Source organism: Zosterops lateralis (genome assembly GCF_965231275.1).
Source record: "Zosterops lateralis genome assembly, chromosome: 16".
In the NCBI taxonomy this organism is placed as follows: Eukaryota; Metazoa; Chordata; class Aves; order Passeriformes; family Zosteropidae; genus Zosterops; species Zosterops lateralis.
In genome coordinates, this window is record NC_139776.1 from 8,121,989 (window position 1) to 8,142,534 (window position 20,546).

General features: G+C 58.8%; 1 protein-coding gene across 1 annotated transcript; it reads left to right on the top strand.

Moving 5' to 3' along the window:
* Nucleotides 1–2,580: 2,580 nt before the first annotated feature.
* On the top strand, nt 2,581–14,078 carry KIAA1755 (the record flags this gene model as incomplete). Its single annotated transcript, XM_083873188.1, has 14 exons — nt 2,581–2,811; nt 5,292–5,489; nt 5,976–7,269; nt 7,378–7,542; nt 8,083–8,206; nt 8,518–8,635; nt 9,259–9,345; nt 9,430–9,546; nt 9,877–9,975; nt 10,228–10,376; nt 11,274–11,412; nt 11,679–11,801; nt 12,366–12,557; nt 12,637–14,078. The coding sequence occupies 14 exons, from the start codon at nt 2,581–2,583 to the stop codon at nt 13,621–13,623; spliced, it is 4,023 nt and encodes a 1,340-aa protein (XP_083729314.1). The 3' UTR covers nt 13,624–14,078.
* Between the last annotated feature and the right edge of the window lie 6,468 nt (nt 14,079–20,546).

Consider the following 20,546-nt stretch of genomic DNA (forward strand, 5'->3'; position numbering starts at 1 on the left):
GCCAGAGTCCCATGGGGCACAGCCAGCAGCAGATGTGGGGATGTGGGCAGGAGCCACCAGAGTCCCACCAGGAGCCAGCCCCAGGGACCAAGCCTGATGCTGGTCTCACTGCTCTCACCCTCATCCCAGGGGACATCCCAGGGGACTCTTGGGACCAGCACTGCACTCAGTGTGTCTGTCTCCCCCTGTCAAGGGCTGCATTCCCCCAGACAGGCGGGCTCCTCTCCAGCAAGCCAGCTTGTGACACAGTCTGGAGTCCTCATGGGAGACAAAAGGGGACACAGAGGGCCGAGGGGGTTGATTTTGCAGAAAAGTAAAAATAAAAATGCAAGAATGGTGACCTCGGGCAGAGCCTGGGGGGATCTGAATGGTGGCTCTGTGCCGGCAGAGGGGCAGGGCAAGAGGCCACATGCAGCCTGTCCCAGCTGCTGCTTGGGACAAACAGGACATGGAGAACAGGAGCAGCAGAGGAGGGTGAGCTCATGGGGTGAGGGGCCCCAGGGGCAGCCAAGTGGCCCCCAGAAGCTCTGGCTTTTGCTGGATTTGCTCCCCAGCACCCTGATCCCAGCCTTGCTGTCTGAGGCTGTCTGGAGGGCATGGGGAACTGCTTTGGGGGATGTGGGGATGCAAAGCTGGACCTGCTGGTTACCTTTGCAGGTTGGCCCGGCTGAGCACAGATGGCAAGAGACACCTCAAGGTGCAGGTGGGGAGCTCTGGGTGCAGGATGGTGGGGTCCCTCTGGGCTCAGCTCCACATCTGTCTCTTCCTGCTCACCAGTATCACAGAGGAATCGATCCATTCTGCTGGTGCCAGGACACAGTTGCCCTCAACTGCCCCCTCCTGGCCCTGGTGTCCATTAAGAGACGCAAGAGCCACAGCTCTTGGGTCCATTTCAGAGGTGACCATGCAATTATAGAACATCACAGCCTTGAGCTCACCTTCCCCTGCACTCAGGGGAACTATGAAAAATCTGAAGCTGGTAAGGGAACTACACAATTACAGGAGCAATTGGCTGCTGGTGGGGATGAGGAGCTGCCCAGCTGGTCCCAGTTGGCACTGGGGATGCTGGCTTGGAGCCAAGGGCCAGTCCTGCAGTGGGCTCAGCTGGGCACCCCAGCCTGGTACCCATGGCCAAGCCTCTGCCCACCCACACGACCACTGGTGCCTGAGCCCTTGCAGTCCTCGTGATCCATACGGGCAGCGGGAGGGCTCTCCCCAGCTCCCAAGGAAATGGGAAGCAAACGCGAAGGCCTCACTGGCGCCGTCCTCCCTCCCACACGCCAGCAGCCCAGCTGCACCTCCTCCCGTCTCGGCTTGTTTTCACAGCGTGTCCTTTGGCCGCTCGCTGATCCCTGGACAAATGTTCACTAGCAGACTGCCCCGGCAGCCTGCAGCCCACGCTGTGGCCGTCCCACCCGCCCTGGTCCTTTCCCAGCCGCAGTCCCGGCCTTGAGCCCATTCCCACGAATACAACAGTGGAAATTACTCCAGCCTGAGCAAGGCGCAGAGAGGCTGGGAGTGCTGGATGTTGTGCAGGGCTGGCAGAGCTGGTGATGCTGTGCCCACAGCGCCTGGGGCTGGGAGAGCTGTGCCCAGCATGCCTGGGGTTGGGAGAGGTGTCTGTGCCCAGCACTGGCATGCCTGTGTGAAGGAGCACTTTGCCTTAGAAGAGACCAAATCCGTGGCTTTGGCTCTTATGCTGGTTGTTTTTGTACGGTTCTGGTTGCTGAATCCCATGATCCTGCCCCTCAGTAGGTTCTTCCCATCCCTGGAACAGCTCTAAGTCCCCAGAGAGGCACTCACTGTCCTGCTGCTGCGCTTTTGGGGCAACTCAGGAATGGGAACTGGGAGACACAAGATCCATCCAGGACACAGAACCACTGCCGGGGAGACACACTGACCCCGGGTGGACTGGAAAAGAGGGGCACCCCCGCACAACATGCATGCATGAGCACGTCTGCAGACATGTACACACACGTGCACATGCGTGTTCCCGGTGTGTTCCAGGACCCTCCGCCTGGAGCTGCTCGGGGGGGACGGCGGGGGCTGGGGGAGGACCCCCGGTACAGCCGCCTCCTGCCACCCGCTCGGGGTTTCTTTCTCTCTCCACTCCGATCCCATCCCATCCCGCCGGGGGCCGCCCCCCACCCCCCGCCCCGGGGACACGGGGACTGTTCCCGAGGACGCCGCGCCCCGGGAGCGGACGGGGGGCTCCCGCCGGCGGGCACAGGAAAGCGGCCCCCCGCCCCCCGCGGCTCTCTGCAGGCCACCCCCCTCCCTCCCCCGCCCCGCCCCGCTCCCGCTTTCTTCGCCTTTTCTTTCTTTTCCTTCTTCTTTTTTTTTTTTTTTTTTTTTTTCCTTCTTTTTTTCCCCCAACAGAGGCGCGGCGGGCGGAGGGCGCCGGGGGGGCCGGGGCTGCCCGCCCCCGCCCGCGGCTCCGCAGGCGCCGGCGCCGGGAAGAGCCGCCGGTGGAACGGGGGACCGGCCGGGAGCCCCGGGCCGGGGACAGCCGGCGAGGAGGAGGAGGGACGGGACGGTCTATACCGCGGCCCCCGGCCCCTCTGCCACTTCCTGGGAAACATGGTAATTCCTGAGGCATCCCTCCCCCTGCCGCCGCCCCTCCCCGCGGCTGCCGGTCCCGCGGGCACTGGGTGGGCACGGGGTGGGCGGCGGGAGCCACGCAGGGGGAGGTCGGGAGCGAAGGTGGAAGGAGGTGCAAAGGCAGAGGTGGGTGTGGAGGAGGGTGTCAGGGCAGAGGTGGGTGGGAAGACAGAGACAGATGTGAAGGTGGAGGTGGGTGTGAAGGTGGAGGTCAGTGCAAGGTTGGGGATCAGCCAGGGAGGAGGACGTGGCCGTGGCCGCCTGGGCAGGTGTGTGCGGGGCTGCATCTTGCGGTGCTTAAACTTCCCTGCAAAGTTTGTCGGGGGGATGCGTGCAGCGAGTGGAGCTGCCGTGTGAGCCGTGCCGGCGCAGGGGATGCTCGGCAGCCCCATTGGACCGTTCCCCACCGCAGCCCGCACGTGCCGTTGCCCCGGGCTCTGAGCTGAGCTCCCGCTCCGGGCCGGGCTGAGCGTTCGCATCGTGTCCTGCCAAAGCTGGTGACAGCAAGGGCTGCGGACAGGCGGAGGAATTGGTATTCAGGACTGGTCCCAGGCTCAAACCTCGCTCCTTCCTGAGCAGGGGGGAGAAAGGAGCTGGAGCTGAGTCACCCTGTGGCTTTGGGCATGGGTTTAACAACTTTACCACACCAAAACCCCAAAGCCCAGCCCGTCTTGTTGATGTAAACCAGTTTAAAAATATGAGTATTTGGGGAGAAATATCAATCTCTATTTAACAGCACTTTGGCTTATTAAAATGGAAATAGCTTTGCAAATGTAAATCTCCTTATGCTCCCTAATGCCTTTGTTCCGGCTCCCTCCCAGCGGGTGGAGGGACTGGGATAACTGGCTGCCTTTGGATTCCTATGGGCTCCTGGCCGGCCCGGATGTGGCCTCGCCTACGAACTCGGAGACGCTGCACCATGGTTACCCCAAAAGCCTCCCCCAGTGATGAAGTGCTTTGTGACACTCCATGAAAACATTTTTAGTCAATCATTCCAGGCCAAAATATTCCCCAGCACAACTCGGGCTGTGTGTGGTGCCTCCATCAGTCCCTGGTTCTCTCCTGACACTGGCTCATGCGGTCTCTGTCACTGGATGAAGTCCTGGGTGATAGAGCAACAGGAAACAGCCTCAAGTGGTGCCAGGGGAGGGTTAGACTGGATACTAGAGAAAAAATTCTTCACTGAATGAGTTGTCAAGCTCTGGCACAGGCTGCCTAGGCAATGGTGGAGTCACCACCCGTGGGAGGATTTAAAAGACTGTTGGAGGCAAGGCAGACAGTTCTGGCTCATCTCTCATGGCAGCATTTGGAGCTGGATGGATCCTCCTGTGTTGTTGTGTCTCCTTGCCTCAGTGTTGGGACGGGGAGGAAGTCAAGCTCAGCAGTGCTGGGCGTGGAGGTGTGGGCACCCACCTGGGTTCAGCACTGGGGACCAGGTGGCTGCACCAGGGCCCCACTGGAGCAACATGGAATGGGGAGCTGGGCTTTGCCCTTCATCAGGGATTTTCCAGAGTAAAGTCTCCAGTCCATTCTAGGAACTGTACACAATAAGACAAAGCTTGAGGAGAAAGGTCCAAGGACAGAACGCCTGGACAGGAAACACAATGGCAGATCAGGACCCTGAGAAGGAACTGGCTTGCCTCCTCTTCTGCTCTGCTCTGTGGCTTCTCCTGTCAGGTGCAAGGGCAGGAGATTCCTGTGCTGAGACATGGAAAAGAAGACATGAAGAATTAACCAGAGCATGACTGCAAAGTGCTTTAGCTAAAGCGCATTAAAACTAATTAAGCTGAATTAACCGTGGCCCTTTTGTCTCTTTACGGGCTCCTGGACCAGGGATTAGCTGCCTGAAACTAATGCTCACCTTGAGCTAATCCCACCAGACTTCCTGGGTGCTCTTACAGGAGCAGGACCCAGCTGCTTGGAGGATGCTCCTCTTCCCCACTTGCCGATGGGGTCCTCTTGACAGCTGTGCCAGACTCATCCCCACGCTGCCTGGAGCACAGCCCGGGCATCACGGGAGCCGTGGGATGTCTTCTCTCCATGTACCAGGCGTGCCACACAGCCAACAGCTCCTGCAGCACCGAGAGAATGAACTGGGAACTGCTGGTTCACAGGTGGCACAGACCCAGTGTCCTCACCCCGCTCTGGAGCAGTGCTGGGGAATGCAACACGGCAGAACGCTTCCCAGAAAATACAGGAATAATTTTGAGTTTGGCGAATTCAGCAATGAGTCTGGACCGAAACACCCTATCCATCTTCAGATGTTTGTCCTTCCTCCCATCTGCTGCATTCCTGCAGCGAGCTGCGGAGCCCGGCACAGCCCCACGATCTGTCTGGTCTGGCTCCGCTTAACCCCCCGGCTTCTGCTGCTCCTCCGCCTCCACATGGCTGGCGGCCGAGCAAGGCGGCTGCTGCCTCGGGGGTTATCCCAGGCTCCTTAACCACAGTCCGGCTCTGGGAACCGGACCCGCCGTGCCGCACGCCCCGCCTACACCGTGCGTGCCCTGCTCCACTCCCGGTTGCCCCCGTTTCCAGCCCAGGACGGTTTGGAGCACCTGAGCTCAGCAGCACTGCCAGTGTGGGCGTCCCAGGGCCCTGACACAGGCAGCGTGGGATGGTGGGCACCGGCACAACGATGTCCCCTCTGCGGGGCCACTCTCCCACCAGCGACACTTGCCTCCCTCCCGCAGGATGCCGGGTCGCTGGATGCGGCGGTGCAAAGTGCTCTCCAGGCCCTCTACCCGCCCTTCGAAGCCACTGCTCCCACCGTCCTGGGCCAGGTGTTTCGGCTGCTGGAGACCAGCTACCAGGGGGATGGGCTCTGCTGCCTGCTCCAGTTCCTCATCCCGGCCAAGCGGCTCTTCGAGCGCCTGCGGCAGGCGGCCTGCGTAAGTCCCCGTGCCCCACAGCACTGCCCCCCTGAGCCGCTCCCAGACACGGGGGTTTGCCCTAAGGAGTTCTGCCCGCATGGGCACACTGACCTGTGGGCTCCCTTCCCTGCACGTCCATTCTTTGTCCCAACCGCTCTGCAGAAGGGATCATGGCACACCCAGCTCCCTGGGATTTGTCCAGCATATGTGGTCACGGCAGTAAGGGCAGGGATCATCTTGTCTGGATCTTAGAGAGGCTCAAGCAGGTGTTTTTCCCTCTGTAAGCACGTGGGAAGACTCTGCACCCGGGGAATAGCCATGGCTCAGGGTGGGCTTGCAGGGCTGTGCTGCAGAGGCTTGGGTCAGGGATGTGCATTGCGTCACCAGGCTCTTTCATCCTTATCATGGGAAGCACAGGGCCGGGCAGCAGGAGTGTGTGGGGATGGCTGGGAGGCACAGGGCTGGCAGGACTCTCTCATGCGCTGTGTTCTTCCTCCCTCCCAGGCTCCCTACTTTAACCGCATCTTTCTCCATGAAGGCTGGCCCTTATGTCTGCACGAGAAGGTGGTTGTGCACCTCGCACCGCTCAACCCCCTCCTGCTGCGCCCTGGGGACTTCTACCTGCAGGCAGAGCCTTGTGAGGAGCACACAGCCCGTGTCACCATCAAGCACCTCTCCCTGGACCTGCACTCAGTGGAGGAGACACCTGTCCCTGAGGCCACACACGCACTGCTCTTCACCAACGCTTGGCTGGAGGAGGTAAACAGCAGCTGGGCTGGAGCTCCCCTGCACACCTGCCTGGTGGCCACCGAGAACGGTGTCACCCCGCTGCCGTGGAGCCGGATTGCCACGCCTGAGTTCACCGACAAGCCCAGGGCTGGAGCTGACAGTGGTGCCCGGCATGAACCTGCTCCTGAGACTGCACCTGAGCCAGCAGCACTTGGCACACCTGTGCCCCATGTCACAGCAAATGTCCCCACATCCTACAGCCACATGGTGGGCACCATCCCAGGCTGCAAGGCCACCTCTAGGAAGTCAAGCCAGGGACGATACCCGGGACTGATCAAGGTGGAGCAGGCGGGTCTGCGGAAGAAGCCAGCCACGCTGGCTGTGCCCAGCATCAGTGACATCATCAGCCAGAACCTGGAGGGGGAATATGTGGACCTGCTGGAGCAATCCCAGGAGGACATGGATGTCCTGACCAGATCCCTGTTGCCCACCTGCCCTCCAGGGAGAAGAAGGGCTGGGGCTGAGGAGATGCTCCCCTGGGTGAATGGGGGAGAGGGAGCAGATGCCTGGCCGTGTGGGGGAGCACTGAGCTCAGAGGAGAGTCCCTGCAGCCCGTGCATGGGAAGGAAGCTGAGCCAGGAGCCAGGGCCACATGGCCCAAAGGGCCGCCAACGTGAATCCTACATGGCTGCACTGCAGAACCCGGTGAGCTTCGGCTCTGGGCTGATGGCAGCCATCCTGGAGGAGCCGGACAGCCCTGGCTCCGAGCTGCCCCCTGCCACCCCCCGTGAGACCCCCACACAGCACAGGAAGGGGGCTGGCAGCCCCACGTTCCTCACCCGCCAGTCCCGCCGAGCAACTCCTGGTGTGCCGGGGCAAGGGGGGGTGGTGCAGCGGGGCAGGCCTCGGCCCCCCACAGGTTCCAGCCACAAGTTCTCATTCCTGAAGGGCACACGGCTCGGGGCAACCCCCGAGGATGAAAGAGTCACCAGCCAGCCTGAAGGGGCCTGGAAGAAGATGTCGGCCATCTACTCACCCAGGATGGGCAGAGCCAGGGCAGCAGGGAAAGGTACCATCCTGTGGGGCTGTGGCACCTGACCGAGCACTGCCAGGGCTTTGCTATTCCTCTGCTTTGTTGAGTGTCACCAGCTTCTCTCTCCTCTATCCCTGTGCACAGGTATGAATGCAGCCACTGCTGGTCCCACAGAGGAACGGTCCCTGGAAAGTGCCAGCTGCAAGAATGGTCCCTCCGTGCCCAGCACTGGCACTGGTGGTCGGGAGCCTCCAGCCTGGCAGGACCTGCACGCTGGGCTGCTGCGCTCGGGCATTATCTGCCTGCCAGGTACTGGCTGGCACTGTGAGCCCGGGGAATGAGCAGGAGAGGCCTCTGGATGGAAACACAGGCTGCTGGAAGGGTGTTTTGGAGGAAGGTTTTAGGTATTTACTGGAGGCCAGAAATACTCCAAGCAGAAAATTTCCTTTCAGCTGGGCAAAAACATTAAAAACATAAATGCAGGCAGCCTGTGCAGAGCAGCTGCCCCGGTCCCAGCCGCCCCAAGCCCTCCCACACCATTCCTCTCCAGTGAAGCTGTTCAGCTTTAGCTGCCAAACACTAAACATTTGGCTCCTTCTTTTTCCCAAGAACCAAAAAGCAGTAACAAAACTCATCTTTTTCTCAGGAAAATGTCCTCAGCAGCTCTGGAATTCCAGACGGTCATGCCAAGAGCCCCCCTGGGTTGGCCCTCTCCCTCCAGAAGGGCCCAAGGGGCTGCACCATGGTGGGCTCTGAGCTGGGGCAGCACTGATGGTTACCCCAGCCCATTGTGGGGTGCTCAAGTCTGGCAGGTGGCTGCCAGAGGCGTCACTCACCCTTTCCCAACAGGGAGCTCAGACAGGCTGGGCAGGGCCCTCCTCCTGGTGACCACCAGTGGCAGTGCCTGGCGGGCTGCGTGGTGCTCAGCTGCCGAGCTGGCGAGGCTCATCCTCTACCTCTGCTCCCTCCCCAGGTAAGGGCCAGCAGGACCTGGCAATGACCCCCAGCTGCTGCCTGGCTCAGGACTCCCAGGCAGCTCTCAGGCTAAGATGGGATGGATGCCCAGCATCCCTCACACTCGGCACATCCCCGAGGACCCTGGACCATGCCCCTGCCAGAGGAAGACGCCCTAGGCCCTTGGCTGGGGCAATCCCACAGGGACAAGGCCATTGCCTGTGTCTGTCGGTTCCTGCCTGCCTGGGGGATGCAGAATGTGGGAGGGGGCTTTGAGAGGGTCTTGCCTCAGGGAAAGACCCCCACTCCTGCTGTGTCTCCCCTCGCTAGGCAAGAGGTGAAGAATGGTGAGAGGCGAGAAGCAAAGGATGTTGGGCTGACAGTTGTGGTGGATGCCAGGAAGCAGCTGCCCTCTCCCATCCTTTTCTCAGCCTTCCGCTCTGTCCAGGTACACCAGGCTCCATGTGCCATAGACATGCCAGGGGTGTCCCTGTCGGGGAGGGAGTGCTGCCACCCTTTAGGGGTCCCTCAGAGCCTCCCCTGTGCCTGCTCTCCATGCGATCCCCAAAGGTCCCTTCTGAGCTCTGCCATCACCCAGCAGGCATCACCAAGAGCCCTCCAGCATCTTGCTACATGAGTTCACCAGGAAATGGGCTCTGCAGTGACAATCCACTGTTGTGGCAGAGTTCTTGTGCCAGTGCCCAGGTAGTGCCACAGGAGTGCCCTGTGCTGTCTAGGGGCTCTGGTCTTCCCCCTGCCACAGCACCCTTTGCCTTTGTATGCCCAATAAAACCCATGTTGGCCCTGATGCTCCTCACATGGGGAAGTGTCACTGGTGTGAGAGAGGGGGTTCACTCATGAGGCTCTTCCCACGGCCTTTTGCCAGGGAGCTGGTATGAGGTCATGGCCTGAGTGACATGCTTCCATCTCCCACATCATTGAGAGTGGGAGCCTTTTCCTTTGCAACAAGCTCACCAGCCTCAGCCAACCCAGGAAACCCCAGCACTGCCTTGGGTGACCTGAGGGCTGCATGTGGGGTTTGCCCTGGTGATTTTTGCCTGCCTCCCACAGAGTGTCTCTCCAGGCTGCATCCACAGCATGCTGCTCCTGGCCGAGAAGGAGCTGGTCTCCCACCGTGAAAAGTTGTCCGGGGTGCAGGTGAGCCTGTCCCTGTCCCCTGAGCTGGGATGGCTGGGGGTTGTTCCCTGCCCCAGGCAGCCTTACAAGCCCTGTGCCCTGCAGGTGGAGACCCTGACATCGCTGAAGGCTCTGGGCCGCCACGTTGACAGCTCCCAGCTGCCCCCAGAGCTGGATGGTTCCTTCCCCTACTGCCACGGCGAGTGGGTTCAATTCTTCCAGGTGTCTGTTACCACGCCATGAGCCATTGCTTCACCTCCCCCGTGTCCCTCTGTCCCCACTGCATCTTACATGCCCCACACACATCCCTGGAAAAGCAACAGAAAGGGCTGGGAGAGGGGAATGAAAAGGAGGGCTGTGAGTACAGGAGGGTCAAGCTCCTTCCCACCTGCTCCTGCCTGCAGCTGCCCATCCACCTCCACATTCCCTTCCTCATCAGCTTTAACCCAGTGCCTCACAGTTTTTTCCTGATCTGTCCTGGCACTGCTCCTCCTTCTCCTCCTCCTCACGGGCAGGCTGTCTCCACTGACCCACCATGTGTGTCCCCCACAGAAGCTGCAGCCCTTCACAGCCAGCCTCAAGCGGGCATTGGAGCTGCTGCAGCGCTGCATCCAGGCACTGCGGAACACCGACGCGCTGGCAGGGACACAGGTAACAGAGGTGGCAGCAGCACAGGCTGGGGACATTCCCAAAGTGCCCATCTGCAGTGCAGCCACAGCAACATTTCACTCCAGTTGCCCAAAACTTGGCATAACTGCTCCCAGACTGGCTGCTCCTGGCCGTGGGGCTGTTCCCTGTCCCCTCTGCTCCTGCCTGGGGTGCTGCTGTACCTGTCCTGTGCTGGCTGAGACCCCAGGTGAGTCCCCAGGTGAGACACTTGTGTGACCTTCCCTTCCTCCACAGGATGCGGCCACAGGCATCAGGAGGCACCAGGAGCTGATGCAGAAAGTGCTGAGTGACCCTCAGCTGGTGCGGGTGCAGCGCGAGGGGGGGTTCGTGCTGGCCAGGCTGCGCAGGGAGGCCGCTCGCCTCTGCACCTCCGACCACGTCAGGTAGGACAGGGCAGTTCTGCTGGTCAAGGGGTGCCAGTGCCAGGGACCCCCAGCTCCTGCTGGCTGACATAGCCATCTTACCATGGACAGCCCAGTCCCCATGAGCCCAAGCTATTGCCACACTCGGTCCTGATCTGAAAGCATGGACTACATGTCTAGGACAGCCCATTGCAGGAGTCCCCTCGTCCTCCCTGGTGCCAGATCCCTGAGAGGGTGTCCTGCCCCACTCCAGGCCAGATCTGTCACTGCTTTGCAATGCCGGCAACAGTGCCTTGGGCTGGGCTCGGGAAAAGCCACTAGATGGGGCCAAGTCCCATCCATGCCGCACCCGCCCAGCTGTGCTGTGCTCACCCGGCCATGCCGTGATCGTCCGGTGATGTCGCACTTGTCTGGCCATGCCGCACTCATCCAGTGATGCCATAATCTGGCCATGCATGGCTCCTCTGGCCGTACTGTAGTCATCCAGTAATGTCACCCCACCTGGATGTGCCATACTCATCCAGTGATGCTGTAATCTGGCCATGCTGTTACTCATCCAGCCATGCTGTAATTGGGCCATTCCTTACTCACCCAATGATGTCGCTCTCAGGCAGTAATGCTGCACCCATCTGGTGATGCCACACTGGTCCAGCCATGCTGCGCTGCTCCATCAGTCCATGCATTCAGCCAGACCACTGCTCTCTCCTGCTCCCTTCTCTCCGTGGGGCTGGGCTGCACTGATAGAGGGGGCTTTCCCATCCTGTGGTCCCTGCCATCCATTTGCTCCGGCTGGGGTCCAGGTGCCTGCAGGGCTGGGGTCAAGAGCTGAGCAAGAGAACTGCTCCCCTCCACCTTGTGCATCCTTGAGCTTGCCTGGCAGCACCTGGCACTGATGGCCCCTCTCCTCCCAACCCTCAGGGCTGGTATGGAGTTGGCTGAGGGGCTGTATAGTCAGCTGGAGGAAGAACTTCACAACCTCGTGTCCCAATCCAACAGTTGCCTGGAACACCTGGAGTTCCTCCGCAAAGTCCAAGAGCTCGAGACTGAGTTTGGCAAGGTGAGCTGGGTGTCCCTGGGGTGCCACAAGTTGAAGTTGCCCTCTGTGGCATTCCGTGGCTGAGTGTTTTGGTCACATTTCCTTTGTTTTTGATGATGACGGAAGCCTGGAGAATGGCAGGATTGCCTGAGCTTTGATTTTCATTAAGAGCAACTGTGTGTGACTGGGCCTGGGCTGGGATGCCTGGCTGGGGAAGGAAGGGGAGGTGCTGTGGACACACAGCTGCCATGGCCATCCCTCCTGATCCCTGTCCTGCTCTCTCACAGCTGGGGTCCTGGCTGGATGGGGAGGCAGCAGCTCGGCTGCAGGAGATGGGCACTGAGGACTGGAGTCTCGACATCTGCCAGGGCTCCACCGAGCGCTTCAAGGAGTTCCTCGCCCAGGCCACAGTACGTCTGGAGGGGCTTTTCTGTAACAGACACCCTCTGGGTTTGGAAAGAGGTTCTAGGCAGAGCTCTTGAGTCACATTGCAGTTGTCAGGCTCAGCATTGTGGGAACTCTGGGCGGTCCTGCTCCAGTGAGGGGTTGGCTGGACTGTTCCTTGATGTGAGCTGGGCTGGGGCTGCTGTCCCCAACCCGTGCTGCACTCCATCCATGCAGCTCCTTTTTCCTTCAAATCCTGAGCATCCATCAGACAACAAATAACATTGTGATGAGGATCTTCTGGTTCCCCTGGATGTGTAGGTCCTTTAGTCACACACACTGCAGGGAGGGTGAGGCATGGTGACCCCACTCAGGACAGGAGGTGCATTTGGTGCATTTTGAACCAGGCCAGGGCAGAGCAGAGGTTTGAAGAATCTTATTGCTTTGTTTCTTTTCACTTGCCCAGAAGTGTTTCCCATCCATCTGTAATGGGCATACCAAGTGTAACCTGCAGTGCATCACCCTGCACACAAATCCCAGGTCAGCACCATTCCCAAGTGTGGAGCTGTTCCTTCCTCTTGTCCCTGCAGGCTCGGTACCAGCATGGCCTGACCCTGTGCCAGGAGGCGGCTGAGGTTCAAGACACAACATTCCCTGAGGCAGATGCCTTCCAAGTGGCTGCAGCCCTTTTCCAGACAAAGCTGACGAGCTTCTCCAAGCAGCTGGAGCGGCGGCAGGCAGAACGGGAGCTGCTGCAGGAGCTCATCCGGTTCTCCAACAAGGTGGGTGAAGAGGATCTTCCCCTGCAGGACATGGTGCCTCTGGTGGCCATGAAACCAGCCACTCTGTCCTCTTTTGCAGGTGGCAGGGCTGAAGCTGGACTGCCGGCAGTGCTCGGCCCGGGCGCAGCGCGGGGAAGGCCAAGCACTGCGGTGCCTGCAGAGATCCTTCCAAAAGCTCTCAGTGGAGTTTGCTCTGGAGAAGCTGCAGGACATGAAGACTCAGGTGCGCAGGATGCAGAGCAGCCAAGGGTTGGCAGCCTGGACAGAGGCACAGCACAGGTACCAGGAGACCCGGCAGATCCTGGAGGAGATGCTGGCAGAACTGCAGGAGGCCTGGGGAGCACAAAGTGATGGGCAGGGAGACTCCTCCAGCCCCCCCAGCCCAGGGTCTGCAGCCCCTCACACAGAAGTCTCGGTGTGCAGAGCAGCCCACAGCCCTGAGCCAACAGTGTTGGGGACCAGGGGTTTGGCAGAGCAGCCAGAGACCAGCACTGAGGGGCCAGGACAGCCCCAGGGGCCAGGACAGTCCCAGCCCAGCACCACTCCTGGCTCCACGCTGGGTGTGGAGCAGAGTTCTGTGCAGCCTCACTGCCGGCTGGGACCTCAGGATGTCCACACCTCTCACCACCACATCTCTGCTGACACTCCCCATCCCAAAGCCAGGAGCAAAGGCAGCCTGGGAGCGGCAGGACACCACCCCCAGGAGCGCAGACAGGCCCCTCGGAGGCGTCCCTTCACCCTGCCTCCCTGGACACGCTTCCCAGGTGCTGACCCACCACGTCCTGCTGCTGTGCCCCATGGCACTGCCTCAGATCCCAGCACACCTGGTGCACCGGCGGGACCACGGGCAGAAGCTGCCCAGTACTTCCAGATTTCCAGCCAGAGCAGTTTCTCCTCTGAAGACTCAGATTCACAGAACTCCATGGAAGAAGCCCCAGCAGCAAGCCTGGCTTTGCCCAGGGACTTCCAGAGTCCCAGACCACCCTGCCCATCTGAAAAAGCCCAGCAGATCATTTACCTGGAGAACCACCACACTGAAAATTCAGCTAAAGCGAATGCCAAGTAACCAGTTCCTCCAGCTGGGGCTGTTTCTTTCCAGCTGCACAAGTCTCAATCATGGACTGGAGACTTCCCATGCTCAGAGGTGGGATGCTGGAACTTCTTACCCTACCCTCAGTCCCAGAATCTTTAGTTCCCTGTCCTTAACGCTCTTCCAGTCGTGGATCAGCAGTAATTCTGTCACCAGCTCACAGGGTTCATTCACAATCTACCAAATGTGTAGCAATGCTCCCATAAAGTGCCTTTATTCCTACGAGTACCAGCCTTGTCTCAGGCAGTGGGGAGGGTTCCCACTTTAGAAGCTGTGCCTGGAGCATCCCAGGGAGTGCAGACCTGTGAGATGTTCCTGTCACTGACTGTGCTCCCTGTTCCACTGGATGGTTCTACCATCCTTGTGCTGCTGCTGCTGCAGCCCTGGCTGAGCCCCAGCAGTGGGCCCTGGGTTTGTGTGTGCTCATTAACACGAGACTAACTCCATTAACATTAATAAACCTGAAGAGAAACACCTGGATGGTCCTCATGGAGAAGGGTGGCAAGTTGCAGTTCCTCCCACCACCCCAGCACAATGCCAACAGGCAGCTGGTGCCACCAAGAATGCCCCCTGTGTCCCCTACATGTGCTGTGCCCACAGCCTGGCTCTCCTACTTGCTGCCAGCACCTTGGTCCTGTTCAAAGGATCCTTTTTGTAAGGGTTAAGTGCCTCGGTCTCCTGTTCTCCCTCCCAGTACATGAGCAGAGTGGTGTCATCCTGCCCAACCTCCCTGCTCTGTTTTGGGAATGCACTGTCCTGAAGCCGTTGGGACCCATTTGGCCTGGGTGCGACCTTGCTGATCCCAGTCCAAAGAAGCCTGAGGTCCCCGGGGACCCTGTCCCCACACTGTCTGTGTGGATCCGGGAGTGGGTGATGGCAGGCGGGACCCCGGGTCGGGGCCAGGCACTGGCCGGCCGCCCCCCTGGGCAGCCACAGCATGAGCTAATCAAGAGACATCAGAGGAGAAGCAATCTCTGCCTTGGAGGCCGTTCCAGAAAAACACACTCCTCCTCCCAGCCCAGCACGGTCATGGCTCGCACCCTGCAGGATGCTGCGCCTCGGCAAAGGGCACTGGCCCATCCCAGTCGGCCTGAGCATCACTCATACCCCCCTCAGCCTTGTTTTTGCCAGATGCCGAAGCTAAGCCCCGCTGAGCTCCTTACGGCCCCAGCTGCCCCCTGCGGGCGCCACGCTCCTCCTGTCTGGGTCATTCCTGAAGCATTAACGGGGCGACCCTGCCCTGTCACAGGAGCTCTGCCTGTCACCACTCCTAATCCTACCCAATTGTCTTTACTTCTCCGTACAGTTTTTTTAGACTCCATCTTCCCCAGCTCAACACTGATTTCCCTATTAACAATTCTGTCCCTGCTCCACTGAAATCTTGGTCACTGTGTCTATCCCATTCCTTTTGGTTTAAAAGTTGTTGTCCTAGAGAACCCAGACAGGTCGGCACAGCCTGTCCTGTGCGAGTCTAGAGTTCTGCAATTCTCCATTCTCCAATAATGCCATGTCCTGAATGGCACCAAGGTCACTGAGCCAGGACATTTCTACCTCTTCATGATATGTCCCTGCTCCCCACCCTCATGTCCTACAGCTGAGTGTGCCCAATCCCCATCCCATGTGGCCAGAGCAAGCTCTGGTCACCCGGATGGGGCCCAGCTCACTGTGAGAGCCAAAAATATTTTCTCCCTCCAGCATCCTTCCAAGCCAAGCCTGACAGTTCCCTTGCTCAATTTTCTGCTCTGTTGAGAGCTGATCTGCTGTATCCTCCCCATTACAGCTTTTAGGTTGGAGAAATTGCGCTTTCCAGTGAAAAAGAAAGTCATTTTTCAAACCAGATGGAATTATGATTCTTCTGAATAAAACAAACAATGACTTTCCTGTTGTTTTTTTTTTTTTCATAAGTAAAATAAAAAAGGATATTTTGCAAATCCTGCATTTAACTGATAACAGAAAGAGGAATTTCCGGCCTGTGGCTGGAGGGTGAATCGTTTTCCTGGAAGAGTCCTGTGCACTGAAGAGCCATCAGCCCCCACAGCTGAGTGGGCACAACTAGATCCTTCCTCCCCTCTTACCAATCAGTGTTTTGCAACATTCTGGATAAATTTCCTTATCTCTGCTGATCTTTCAGCACATGATTTATGACTCCCAAATTTGACCAATTAAGCCATAACCTTTCCAGAAAGGCAAGTACAGGAGTTAATCAATGTCTCCTTTCCCTCATGAAATGGCAAAATCATTTGTCAGGGATCCAGCAGTGTGGGCTGGTTGGGGTCTGGCAGTGCCAAGGTGCAGAGCATCCTCCAGTCTTGGAGGAAAGCTCCCACAAGACCCCAGGAAATACTTTTTTTCCAAAGGAAAAAAGGTCAAAAATGTTGGATGCAGCAGACAACAAAACCAGCTCAGAGAAGTGGAGGGTCCATGGATCAGGCACAGATCCCAGCCCCAGGAGATGACTTTCTCTTCCCCGTGGCAGTTCCTGGTCAGCCATTCCCCCTGTGGTTCATGAGCCCTGCTCCAGCAGAGCAGACAGTACGTGGGTTGGCACAGAGCAGGGACCAGAGACACCCACAGCACTCTTCTTCCTCTTTCTTCTTCTCTTCACCACCAATCAAGCTCTGCCCTACAAATTGCAGGGGCTGGAGGATCACTGGGTTCAATTGTGACAAGACAGAGGGAAGAGGAAAAAAAGAAGAGGAAGAGCAAGAGACGCTGGGGTTCCCACGCTCCCAGGCACTGCCCCAGCTGTGCCCTGTCCCAGTCAAGGAGGAAGCGTGGGAAGTGAGTGACAAGGCAGACATGCATTGACAATATCACGTAGGAAAATTCAGAGCCCCCCAGATGGGCCCCCCAGCAGTTCTGGTGCCAGCTGAGTCACCACAGGCCCATTCCTGTCCTGGCAGCCCCTGGAAGTGGGGTTCAGCCACAAACAGCCATGGGAGTTCAGAACCACAAGTTGGGGGTTTGGTCTGTGCCACAGTGGGAACGCTGTCTTGCCTGGATTTGTCCTCCTGGGTGACAGCCAGGGCAGAGGGTCTGGTTTCAGCAGGTAAACACAGGTGCAGCTCTGGGTGCAAGAGGGAGCTGAGCTATGGGACAAAGACACCAGCTTGTCCTGGCTTTGGGACATGGCTGCAAACAGAGGTATCCCAGAGAAGCTTTGTTATCTCCAAGTGCCTGCTCTGGCAGAGCAAACAGAGGTCTTGCTTGTCACTGAGCTGGGGTTGCTGGTGCTCTGGGGAGCTGCAGGATAGCCATAAGAAATGGAAAACCAAAGAAATCAGCGATACCAGAGGAAAACAGGAAGGGTGAAGAGTAACGCCAAAGGGTAGAGCTCCCAGGGCTGGACGTAACTCAATCTCATCTGTGCTGGCCAGGGAAAGGCTGACCCAGCTGCTTTCCAAAATCCCAGCTGTGCTGCATCCCGAGGGATGGATGGATGGATGGAAGGAAAACGCCTTGGCCAGTGCTTGCTCAGGGGCCCTGCAGACACCCAGCCTGGGAAGATGGTGACAGGACAGTCAGGCACAGGTGACCAGCGTGGGGGACACACACGGCTCATGTGTTAGCCCTGGGGGAACCACCCATCTTCAGACATGAAATCTGGACATGTGAACTCACTGAGGAGCACAAACACTCTGTGCACCAACTGGGGAGCACAGACCCTTCTTATTTCCCCCTTGTAGACCCGTTGGAGCCTGCAGGCTATGAAGGTGGTGAGGGATTACCAGGGAGTGGCGCCCTGGGGGAGCAGGTGCCCTGGGGAGGGAGGCCTGGGGGGGTTCCAACAAGCTGCTGGGAAATGACAGACAGAGGCTGGAATTCAGTTTGCACCAGGTACAGCCAGATCAGTTTGCAAAACATTGTGTTTGGCTCGTGACTATCCTGGCAGTGGATGTGAGCCCGTCCTGCAGCACTGCAGCTCAACGCTCGAGTGCTGTGGGACCCTGCCACGGTGGGACTGGCCTTGTGGCCATCCTGGGGCCACCAGCAAGGAAAGGTTTGTCACAGCTGGAGAATCCACCTCCCCTGCATGCATTGCTGCTGTCCAACACAGGATCCACCTCCCAGGGGCTTGCTTGGGAGCCTTGTCAGGAAATGCCCCCAGCTTTCCTGCCCCCACTGTAGTTGCAGATCCAATAAACTGGAGAGTTTTGAGAAGGTTTTTTTTCTCTCATTTCTTTTAAATAAAAATACAGACTCTGCCTAAAACCAAAGAGAGTTACATAATGAATTCCTCTTGATCCCCCCCTAGGAGCGGGAGGGGGTGCCTTGCACCAGGACTCCCAAGGGAAGCTGGTTATCAGCTGTTGGCCAATCCCTCCAGACCATGCTGGTTCAGCCTCCGCATTTTTCGGGAACAGCCTCTGGCTCAGCCTGTGCCGTGAGCCGGGAGCCAGAGCCCCGGACTGCATCCGACACCAGCACACATCCCTCAGCCTGCCCTGGGAGCAGCAGGCACCTCAACTCCCCGGGCTGCATCTGCCCTGTGCCCGTGACACCAGAGCACAGCACGCCTGCCTGGGGGACCAGGTGGAAAAACAGTCCGGTTTTCCTTAAAAAGCCACTTCTCCTCCCAAAGGAAAGGCTGCAGTGCTTGTCCTGGCAGGCAGCTGCCCATAGCTGGGAACAAGCCCCCCTTGACGCCGGCTCTAAACCCCACCGCCTCGGGAGCCCCGCGCTGCACTGAGCCCGCCTTGCTCAGCCGCTGGCCCAGGGCCAGAGCTGCCCGTGGCAACCAAAGCCCCAAACCAAGGGCGATGCCGTCACCAACCCCATCCTCCCTCGCCCCAGGCTGCGTGTGCCCTTATGGAGCCTTGTCTTTAGCTGTGGCTGACCCCCTTGGCTCTGCCGATCACATACGGTCTTTCATCCCAGCTTTGGGAAGTAATTTCACAGAGCAGAGGTGTGAGAGGGGTAGTTGCTGCATCTTCCATGCCAGGATGCCCACACAGCCCCCAGAGCTCTCTGCTGGCCCTGTCATCGTGGGCATAAAACACTTTGTCCTGAGGTCACATCCCTGCAGGGCCCCTTACAGACCCTCACCCCGGGACGATGCTGAGCTCCCCACCAAGGAGCACACAGGTGCCCCTGGCCTCGGGGGGCTGCAGGAGCAGCGGCTGAGGGCTGAGTTTGGGGAATACCCGGGGCGGGAAGCGCAGCAGGAGATGGGCAGAGCTCCTGGAATCGGTTGACGACTTAACAGGGCGACTCAGAGCAGACACTGCCCTTTTTCACGGGTTGTTTATCTGCCTGCACAAGGAACTGAGTCAGGATGTGCGGGCACTGGAGGGGCTGCAGCCGCCCCGGCACACACCCAGCAGAGCAAAACAGCGGCTGGTCTGTGCGGGACACACGGCAGGGACCGGCACTGCAGGCACCGGCTCGCTTTGAAGCAGCTCCAGGAGCGGGGTGGGGGCGAGGAAAGTCGCAGTCCTGCACTGAACACCTTGAGCAAATGAGGAGTTATTCTGGGCTTCGGCAGTGCAAACACCCTCTTAATGGAACCTTGTCTTACTAAGGAGAGTAAAAATAACAGCAGCAATGTGGCTGGGCGACCATGGGCGGCATTTTCCAGTGCCTGGGCAGACAGATGCCTCCGCGATACAAGGTGGTGAGTGAAGTGGGCACTAAAGCTGGAAACAAGGGAGGTTTCCTCTTGGTGAGGTGCTGGGTCCAAGCCCAGAGCGCCCTGGATAGCCCCTGAGGGACAGTCCTGACTGCACAGAGCCAGAGGGATAGCCCTGGGAGTCAGCCCCAGGGGACAGACAGGCACTTATCTCCTGCCACTTCTGCCCGAGGTGCCAGAGCAGGGACAGGTATTGTGAGTCGTTCCTGCTCTGTGCTTGGCCAGGAAACCAGACAGAAGATAATCCCAACAGCCTGCCCAGCACCAGACACCCAGCTTGCCCAGTCCCACACACCCCACATACCCCTACACCCCTCAGGGCAACAAACTGCTCATGCTTCCAAGCCGAGGGAGAAATGGCCGTTGCCAATTCCTCCACTGCCGAGTGCTCTTCTGGCTGTTTGTCACACATTAACTCAAGCAAACAACACCTCTGCAATCTCCGCTGCAGAGTTCATCCAGAGTTCACACTGGGTACAGGAGGAAGGGTGGGCTTGTGCAGGCAGAGCCGAACCCAGCACTCTGCAGCACAAGCCCAGACAGAATGGCACTTATCAACACCAGTGGCAGAGGTTCCTGTGCACAGGAAGGAGCCTTGGGAGCAAGGCCAGCTCAGGGCAAGTGACATCAGCTGTGAGCTCCCATGCCCACCAGCCCTCCCCAGGTGTCACAGCAGTCTGGCAGTGACACTCAGCAATTCCTGTGGCCCTGACACTCAGAGAGGGGCAGCCCGTGGGACCCAAGCCCCCACTGACCCCTCCCTGCATCCATGGGAACAACTCAACCCATTGCTGCCCACAAGAACCAAGGTGTCTAGGAAGAGGAATGGTGTCATTTTCAGTGTCCCTTCTCAAATCTGAGCAAGGAGAGCAAGACCCCAGCCTGAGAGTGGCCCACTGACAGGGCAGCACTGTCAGGCTGTTCCTGTAAGGATCTTTCTGCAGTGAAGTGGCACTGCTAGGGTGAGAAGAGCCCTGCTGGCACCAGTTGTGCACTTGGCAAACCATGACCTGCACACCCCCAGCCCATACAAATACATGGTGGAGTAGTGCGTGATTTATTTCCATTAAAAGCAGCTGTCCCAAGCTTTCTCTCAGCAAGGATTTGCTGCTCCAATGTCCCTCCCTGCCTCCCTTAAAGAAGGTGATGGAGGATGGGACTCCCCCAGCCATGGCTGCATTGCAGGGCAGTGTTTCTGTAAAACCAGCCATGTGCCCCCAGAGCAGGACACACCAGGAGCTCCCACACATGAGACTTCTGGTCTCTGCCC